The 9,786-nt window shown below is 48.6% G+C and overlaps 1 protein-coding gene across 6 annotated transcripts in view; it reads right to left on the reverse strand.

Annotated features, from left to right (window-relative positions):
* Positions 1 to 9,786, reverse strand: part of DAPK2 (death associated protein kinase 2) — a 116,277-nt gene that overhangs the window by 106,308 nt on the left and 183 nt on the right. For 4 of the 6 annotated variants that reach the window (XM_029951063.1, XM_029951062.1, XM_029951060.1 and 1 more), the window contains exons 1-3: positions 9,730 to 9,786; positions 7,185 to 7,297; positions 3,510 to 3,607 (exon numbers count right to left, since the gene is read on the reverse strand). In XM_029951063.1, coding sequence (XP_029806923.1) covers positions 3,510 to 3,607; positions 7,185 to 7,226 — 140 coding nt within the window. In that variant the 5' untranslated portion in view covers positions 7,227 to 7,297; positions 9,730 to 9,786. The remainder of the gene's footprint in view (positions 1 to 3,509; positions 3,608 to 7,184; positions 7,298 to 9,729) is intronic. The other 2 variants (XM_029951061.1, XM_029951059.1) reach the window with 2 other exon arrangements.

A 9,786-nucleotide genomic window follows, 5' to 3' on the forward strand; every position in this document is an offset into this window, starting at 1 on the left:
AGCAGCAGACAATCGCCAGCACCCCCAGCAGGCTGGTATCGAAATGGGAGCACAGCCAAGTATCTGCACTCAGCATGAAATCAGGTAAGAATCCCAGGGTCAGGCAGCCAAGGTCTCTCTAGCCAGGGTAGGCTGTCCCAATCCAAAGGTCGATTTGGCAGCTTTTCTCACAGACACTCTCTTACTTGCAAGATAAGGACATAGAGACATCCAAAGGAATCAAAAACATGAGCTTCAGGGACCAGAATAGAAAAAGGAATAGAGTGAAAGATTCCTTATTTGTTAATGGTTGGTTTTAGTTAAGATATAACACGCCTCCAGAAAAATGCACATAAAGAGATAAGGCTTTTCATAAAGGATGTATCTGTGAAATGAGTGCCCAGATCAAGAAACAGAACAATACCTCCCCACGGAACCTTCCTCCTGCCCCTTCCAGTCACTGTTTCTTTAGGAATAACCACTATTCTGACTTCCAGCACCAATGATTCATTTTACCCATTTTGAACTTTACCAAAATGGAATTTTATAGTACAGACTCACTTGCATCTGGCTTTGCTCAACATTATGTGTGTGAGCTTCATCTATCAATGTGAGTAAAAAATGAAAAATGGTGTCACTCATTTTCATTTTTGCATAGGAAGGACTGAATGAGGAGATAAAATCAGTAAGACATCCCAGAATCTAGCCTAGAGGACTCACTGACAGCAGAGGAAGGAGGTTTACATGCACCTCTCCCCAAAATAAACATGACCCCACCTGTTTTTCCTGCAAAATCCCATACTCCCCTCTTGGGGGGGGCTCCAGAGGGGGAGACAGGGCCTTGGTGCTCCAAGTTTACTTTAAAGGCCAGAAGCTCTTGTTCACTGAGCACTTACCCTGTGCCTGGTTCCATGAGGGTTACCATAGACTTGGCATCTCATTTGATCCCCACACCATGGACTAGGTTCTGTTATTATTTCTATTTTATGGGTAAGAAAACAGAGGCCCAGAGTGACTGAGTACATTGTCCTAAGGTTGCACAGCTAGGAAGGGGACCCAAATCCCAATCTGTGAGACCCCTAACGCCAAACCTGTCCACCACTCTGTGTTGGCATGGAGCTCACTGGCCGTGTCTCTAACACCTGTGTCTCTAACCTCATCTAGCACTGCTCACCTACAGCTCAAGTTTCAGCAGCTCTGGGCCTGTGTCCACGCTGTTGCCTTTGCCTGCACCTTTAGCCCTCAGTTTCCAAATGAATAGTCACTTCCTCAGAGCAGGATTCCCTGACCATTTGGTCTCAACTGTGTCCCCTATTCTGTCTCAGGTCATCCTGCCCTCTCCTTGCATAGCCCTTAACACATGCGATAATGAATTATCTTCCTGGTTCCCCTGTCCGCTAGTTTAGCGTCTTTGTCCACCAGTGAATCATAAGCTCCAAAAGGACAGGAACGAGTCTGCTGGTTTGCCCACTACCTTGGACAGTGCCTGGCACACGGTAGCTCCTCAGCAGCATGTGAAGTGAAGGAAAGGAGGGCAGGAGAGAAAAAAAGGACTGCCCCTTCTGAATCAGAGCACTCATCTGCAGGCAGTTCCAACCTGTTTATGGCCCCTGGCAAGACCTTCCCCTCTCTGAGCCTCAGTTTCCTCCATTTTCAGATGAAGAGCATGGAAGAAAGGATCTCTAATGGTCTAAGTCATCTAGCCTCTAGACCACAAATCCTAGGATGTCAAGACATTCCAAAGTCGTCAGGCCTCTGCAGCCTCTTATCAACCCACTTTTGAAATGGGTTGGGGGGATCATCCAAGGCTCCCAGGCTGTGAGGTACAGGCCCCCTACCCTGCTACACATGAAGAACCAGAGAACAGGAGGCCTCTTCCAGTTCTAACAGCCCTGATGTACCAAGTTGGGGAGAGATAGGGCTAAGCAGGAAGGAAAGATGAATTCCCCAAGAAACTGCCTCTACTTTCTTCTTAAAATCCCCCTCTCCCAACATGGTCCCATCCAACTCTGGCCTTAGTATGCGCATGGCTGCCCCCATGGCCAGGCTGAACCTCCAAGAGGGCTGAAACTGTCCATATCTTGCTCATCTCAGTACCCAGAGCACTTGACACAGACCCCTGTACATAGGATGTGTCCAAGGTAAGGCTACCAAATCAAATACCATGGGCAAGGCCTGCCAGCGTCTGCTTCTGAGCTTGCCATTTTCTCCCTGGTATCTCCAAGTTTGGGAGAAGCGCCTGGTTTCCCATTCAGAGGCAGACTCAATCCAACTGACCACCCTCCAGCCTCTGGTCCTCTGTCCTTTGTCCTCTTCCCACCTCTTCACCCCTGGTCACCAGTGGCAGCTGGCTCAGGCAGAAGGCTGAGGACTTGTTCCCCTCCAGGCTCTCTGCAGTCTTTGCTCCCCCACCCAGTCAGCTCGTCAGTCAGGACAGGCACTCCCTGCACTTGAAGTAACTGCACCTTCCTCTTGGAGTAAGGTTCCTCTGGCTTTGAAGCTCTTTCAGTTTTGTTTTTAAAAATAAAAGAAAGTAAGAGAATTACGCCTGACCCAAAAGCTCTATAAAGAGGAAAGTCCTCTTGTTTTGCATCATAGATACAGTGAAGGCCCTAAACCCCCAAGTTTTTACTCTGCTGGGTGTGTGAAGGGGAGAGGCTTGGTGTATTGGTAAGCATATGTGAGTGTGTAAGTGCCGTGCTCACTGGAAAAGGCATGACAGGGTACAGGGGGGAACTGGACTGGCCAGACGTTGGCCACATCACTCGCTGGCTGGGCAATTTGGGCAACTTGCTTAAACTCTTTGGACCAGTTTCCTCACCTGCAAACTGAGAATGAAGTGAATTCCCATTTCTTACATTGCAGTGAGAATCCAATCCTAGGGCTGGTATTCTGTAGTCACTAAGAAACTGTTTAAGTATTAGCAGATTCTAGAAATGGAAGGCCAGAAGAGAGCTTGGAAAATCTTCATTCCTTTCCAGAGAGTAACTACTTTCAGATCTCAGGACTTTTCCCTGGCTGCATTCTGGATTTAGCAAACCTGAAAACCCACCAATAACTCAGATCCTAGGAACCTTCATGACGAGGCTCGCATAGCCTATTACTCAGTGCGAATCCATTTCAGGAGGATTACTTCACCTCCCATTCAGGCGCTGAGCTTATGAAACAAAATCCTGAGAGCCAGGGAGAATCCTAAGCAGGACTCAGAGAAGAAAACCAACAGGCCAGGTCTCAGTCCAGAGTCTGGGAATGACTTTGTGAGAAAAGTAACAGATGAAACAAAAATCATTTAGAGTCGCCATAACTGTCAGCCAGGTTATACTAAAAACACAGAGTTCGAGAATTCTAGTCCCTTCTTCTGGCAAGTCTTCATTTCCACAGAGATGACTATTGGCAGAGCTGCACATGAAGATGAATGCCTCAGGATTCTTTTTAAAGTTTCCCACGAGTCCCATGACAAGCCCGTGCCTACAAGATTAAGTGACAAGTGTACCAGGAGAGGCACCCCCTCCACCTCTCCAACCTCTTACCTCCCCAGCTCCTCTCCGATGTCATAAAAGTCCTCCACCTTCTGTTGCTTGAACGTCTCCATGTTTGGGCTCTTCATTGAGGCCTGGAGCATATAGCCCTGAAACAGAAAAAAACCTGAGGTCAGGACAGCCATGAACATTGGTACAAACCTCAGGGCCTGGGCCTAAAAGTAATCAGCTCACGAGGGAGCTAATAATTTAACAGTAATCCACACCACTGGTTCCTCAAGAGCTGCCCTGCTCAAAGAAGCCTTTTCTCATCAGTGACTGACGATGTATTGTACTTTTTTTTAAATGTTTATTTATTTTTGAGAGAGAGAGAGCATGAATAAAGGACGGGCAGAGAGAGGGAGACAGAGGATCTGAAGTAGGCTCTGCACTGAGAGCACAGAACCTGTTGTCGGGCTCGAGCTCACAAACTCCAAGATCATGACCTGAGTCCAAGTCAGATGCTTAACTGACTGAGCCACCCACCCACCCCTGTGTGGTTCTTATTTGATGTACATCAATTCAAATCTGTTAAAGAGGCAGAAAAAGAGCCCTCCTCACTTCTTTAGATCTGCTCTGAACAAATTCAAAGAAACAGCACCATGGCCAGCTTTCGCAATTTGTACTCAAGGAATCCAGGTCTACTGAGAAAAGAAGCAACCATGAAGCAGGAGAGAGAACCCTCATCTTTGAGTCAGAAGCTCTGGGTTCAAGTGCCAATTGCCTGGGTAAGTTGTGTAAACTGCCAGAGACTTAGTTTCCTCATCTGTGAGTTGGGTTAATACTAAAAAAAAAAAAAAAAAAAAAAAGCAAATCATGAAATTATTTTGTAAACTATAAAATGCAGTAAAAAGGTATGGGATTATCATGACCTCAGTTCCCTCAGGGGCTGTGCCACCCAACTTCGAGTCTGAACTGATTTGTAAACCCTCTCACTCATCACCCCAAGGGAAAGATGGACGGGAGTGGTGTGACAAATCGCAATAGGCACCAGGAGTCAGGAGCTGGAGGTTCTAGTTCCACTTCTGCCCACAACTAGCGCTGTGACCTCATCTCTCATCAGATGACCCTCAGATTCCTCATCTATAAACTGGAGCCAAGCCCCTGCCCAGAGCACCTCAGTAGGAGCCAGAAAACAACTTTGAGCCATGGGGAGTGTTCACCACTCCACCAAAAGAGACTGTATACACCCTACCCTGGGATCTCCCTGCCCCAAGAACCCCACCCATTCTTGGACTTCCACATGCCACTCTGGACAGCACCCCAAGGGCAGGGCCCAGGACACAGACTGCAAATGACAAAGATAAAACCGGTTGCCTGTGGATGTGTCTTTTGAGTCATTAGCAAAGGCCTCTCAGAGCTCATTTTGGCTAGCGTTGGCAGCTTTTCTTCTGCCTGCCAATCAGATACCAACCACGCCCAGGGCCCCATGAGCCCCAAAAGACTGTTTTCACCAAGCTGGGTGGAGGCACCATTACATAAGGGTGAGTCTCATCAATGCCAAATGGCTGGAGCTATTCCAACTCTCAGAGAATGTATACATTTCACCTTCTTTCCTCCAATGCTGCCCCCCACAAACTACAGCTGTTATCAAGAGGCCGCCTGCCTCCCTCCCTTCCATGGGGCACACATCCCTGAAGACCCCCAGGTGGCCTGGCCTGACTCCTCCGCCTGACTCTCATGGTCACCTGCCGACCTCCTGCCCTGTCAGTGCACGTGGTCCATCTGGAATCCTCCTTCCTGCTCCATCTTCACCCTGTGCTTGGCCTGAGCCCAGCAAGCATGGAATACAAAAAAGGGCAGGCTCCCAGGAGCTCCGGTTGTAGACTAGCCTGGGTGTGTAGTATCTGTGTAACACACACAGGTTGGCACACTCTCTGAGCCTCAGTCCCCTCATCTGTAAAAGGGTCTGATAGCATCTATATCACCTACTTTACACAGCCCTGTGGGAATTCATTGTGATAAGGGCATAAAATCCTAGGCAAATAAGAAAGGTTATTATTACTATTATTATCTGGCTCATCCCAGACCATCATCTGTGTTTCTGCTTCCCACAACAATGGAGACAACCATTTCAATTCCCTTCTAAGGAAAAGGTTTTGGGATCCTTCTGGAAAGTTTGGTTTGACCAATATCAGAAGCTAGACCCCTTCGCTCACTCCCCCAACCCCCATCCTGGCGAATTTCCTGGGAGTAGCCCAGAGGGTGGCAGGACTACTATCTACCACCTCCTTTGGGTCTGGTAGGTCCTGAAGAGTGGGGTTACTCACATCACACACCTAGATAGGAGCAGAAAACTCCAAGAAGTTCTGTTGACAGATACCCTGAGAGGAGTCTCTGGAACAGCTAAGATCCTCCATTTGATGACAGACCAGCTCCATTTGCTATCAGGAGCTGAGCAGCGTTTGATGCATCCCAGCTCACCAGCAAAATGATGAGCCCCTGCCTTGGGCTCCAGGGGTTACCAGGGGCTGGGGGGCAAGGAGGCCCCCTAAGGACATACTAGGACCACCAGTTTGGCCCCAACTAACCTTTCTGGCCTTAGCTCCCTCCCCTCACATACCTACAGTATCTCTAAAGCAGACCTTTCCCATTCCCCCCAAACTTTCACCCTTGCCGTGCATCAGCTAATCTGGGCCCTTTCCAGGAGGAGCCTCCCTAGCAAAACTGCTCTTTTCCCACAAGACCTAGCTCAAATGCTACCAACTCTGAGGCTCCATGGCCCTTTTTCTCATCAAAACAAATTAAAGCCCCCTTCCTCCTTTCAGTTCCCAGAGAGGTCTCGTCATACATTTTTAGGGTTAGAGTTTTCATATTTTGGCTTATAACTGTCTATGTCTAACCCAGAAGGAGAATTTACAGATTCCATAGTCACACCTGAGTTTGAGTCCCAGCTCTGAAACCTCTCACACATTGAGCACAGGACAATTTTTCTAAGCTTCAAATTACATGGAAAATGAATCTGGACAATGCCTAGTGTTGGTGATTATGTGGAGCAATCAGAACTCTCCAGTACTGCCAGGAAAAACACACTCTGGGAAAACCACTTTGGAAATCTGTTGGGCAGTTTCTATGGACATAAGTAAGGGAAATGCATGTAGATGTCTTCCAAAACGGCCCATGCTAGAATGTTTACAGCAGCATTGTTAGTAATAACTAAAAATTGGAAATAACCAAAGGGCCATCAACAGAAGAATGGATAAGTAAGTTGAGTTATAACCATGTAACAGAATTATTACACAACAATGAGAATAAATAATCTACTGCTACCTCCAAAACATATGAAACTCACAAGTATAATGTTGAATGAAAGAAGCCAGACACAAAAGATTACATACTGTGTGATTTCACTTAGGCAAAACTCACCTGTGGTGCTAAAAGTCAGAATAGTGATTGCCCCTGGGGGAGGGAGGTTATGTCTGGGACTCAAGGGAGTTTCTGGGTGCAGGCAATGCTGTTTCTTGATCTGGGCAGTGGCTACATGGATATGTGGTATGTACACTTATTTTGTATGCAATCAAAATTTTGCATAATAAAATATAAGGCAAACATCTACTTTATGACAAAATGAGATAACATATGTAAAACGTTTTAAGTACTGTCTAGATGGTTCCAACAAATGTGAATCCCTTCCCTCCTGCCTATGGTCTTGGAGCCCCATGAGGGCAGTGGCTGTGACATTCTCACCTCTGTCCCCTTGTAGCAGCTGGTATACAGCAGGCACTTCATAAATGTTGGTTGATTTAAATGTAGTGGCCCAGCCTCTCTTCTCAAGGCCACTGCTCAGATGCTTCATCAAGCTAAAACAACCAATAACAACTTAAAGTCTTTTCCTAATATCTCTCCCCAAGATGAATCTGCATCTTATTAATTTTCTCAATGTAGGGACATGAAACTAAAGGGGAGAAACTCGGAGGTGGAATTATAATCACCAGTTAGAACCCAGGGAAGGTCCCAGGGCACAGGTACCTTTCCGGCCCCCAAAAGATGAAACCACACAGCAGAGGGGAGGGACACAGCTACAACTTTTGGTCAGAGGCACAGGCCATCAGCTCAAATCATTTCAAGGATAAAGCCCATCTTAATGCCCACATTTCTCTTAATAGAATCGCTAGTATTCATACTCCTGCCCCCAACCAAAATAAGGGTTAACACAGATTTTCTAGGACCTCACAAAAAGGGACCTCAAAGATCATCTAGGGGATTTTTAAACTCTGCTTCAGGGTTGCCTGAGTGGCTCAGTCACTTAGGTGTCTGACTTTGGATCAGGTCATGATCTCATGGTTCGTGAGTTTGAGCCTCACGTCAGTCTCTGTGCTGACAGCTCAGAGCCCAGAGACTGCTTCAGAGTCTGTATATCCCCCCCCCTCTCTCTCTCTCTCTCTCTCTGTTCCTCCCCCACTCATGCTCTTTCTCTCTCTCAAAAATAAATAAAAACATTAAAAATAAATAAATAAATAAACTCTGCTTCAGGAGCCACCAGAATGAGGAAGGGGAGGAAGAACAGTTCGACATTATACTATAAGCTGGGGCTCTGTGTAAGAAATCATGGTGGCGGGAGGTGGTGGCTGAAAACCACTAATGTCGGGTCTAACCCACTTGTTTTACAAAAGAGGGAAACTAAGGAGCAGAGGACGGGACTTATTAAAAGTCACACCGCTAGCCCACTCCAGCTGTTCTGCCCTGGGCGTGATGACAACACCCTCAACCCTGCTCATTCTGCTGAACATTCAGAGATCAGCACACTGCCTCACGCAATGTAAGTCAGTGAAATGGGACCATCGCAAGGGAGTAGGCATGATTGTTCTCTTACACTTGCCCCATTAGAAATCATCACACTTAGGCTCTGAGGAGGCCATGCACAGAAAGGGACTCTAGCATTACAGAGCCTCTGAATGCATTCAAGGCTTTGACCAACCTCAACCTTTGATGCGGAAGCTTTGGCTCAGAGAACAGCCATTTGCCTAAGCTGACATGAGAAAATCCCACTTTTCTAGTGAAGGTCCAGTCCATGTACAGCCTGCTTGTTCACTCTCATGTCTAATAGGAGGGAACCCTGAGGGAGGTGGTCAGGGACAGTTCAGGTCTCATTCCTGCCAGCTGGAAACTTGCTCCAGACCAGCACATACCCCACCTCATCCACACACCCCTGTGTCCCCTGCCCAAGCCTCTCCCAAAGCAGCTGAATTATCAGTGGGGCCACTTTAGGTGTTAAAAACACACCTTAGAAGATGGGTGGTTTGGGGAAGAGTAGGACTCTGAAAGTGTTTGTGAAAAGGCCGATGCACCCCAACGCACCAGCTCTCCTTAGTCATCAGGACTCTCCCAGAAATACCTTGCATGGATGCAGCTGGGAAACACAGTCAGAAACCATAGCAGTAGCCCCCAGCTGTCCTCCTCTGGATTCTAGAGTACAAGGTGTCAGGGGCTGTGTTCTCTCCACCTGCCTCCAGGAACCTTCCCACCCGCTTCTGGGGCAACCAGCTATGACTTCCTTTCTTCCAGGGTGTACCCCTATCCTACCACTACCTGCATGTCTGCTACATGTCCTCTTTCCTCCTTCCTAACGTGAGAACACTAATTTCCTCATCTTAAAGTACAGTGAGGAATAGCCAGACCCACACAGCCATGAGGCATCCATGATGCCTGGTCTAGAGCCAGGGTTATACTGACAACGCCCTCCTATACCCTTCTACCCCAGACCTACTGGCTACCCCCATGCCCACCCTAGCTCTGGCCTCGAACCGGGCTCCTGACGATGGGGACCACAGCTTCATTCTGCCACAAGGAAGCTGACTATGTATAGAGCAGCCTTCTTGAAACTTGTCCTTGTGCAAAAGGGGAGAGGAGGTGGGCGAAGTGGCCGTTTCTGAGAAGCCTGTCCCCTCTCCTCCCGGGAATCTGTAAGTGCTCTCCCCGTTAAGTCGCCCTAAGTTGATGAAAGTCTGTCTCTTAACGGGATGCCAGGCCTCGGCTCGCCGCCCCCACGCCGTCCCTTGGGTCAAAGAGCCAGGCTTCGGAGCGCCCCCCACCCCCGCCTGGGGCGCAGCGGGCAGGTCCAGGGCTGGCCACTGCGCCTAAGGGCAAGGCCGGCCAAACCCGGGGGTGGCGACAGGGACCGGGACGGCAGCTCAGGGAACCCGAGAGAGCTCCCGGGAGCAACGTGCCCCCGCCAGCCCCAGGCCCGTGCGCCCCGTCCCGCCCGTCGAGCCCGCACCCGGGCGCTACTTACGGCGGGACGCTGCGCTGGGCGGGCAGGGCAGGCGCGACGGGGTGCGCGGCGCTCGTC

The sequence above is a fragment of the Suricata suricatta genome, chromosome 9, assembly GCF_006229205.1.
Source record: "Suricata suricatta isolate VVHF042 chromosome 9, meerkat_22Aug2017_6uvM2_HiC, whole genome shotgun sequence".
Taxonomy (NCBI): Eukaryota; Metazoa; Chordata; class Mammalia; order Carnivora; family Herpestidae; genus Suricata; species Suricata suricatta.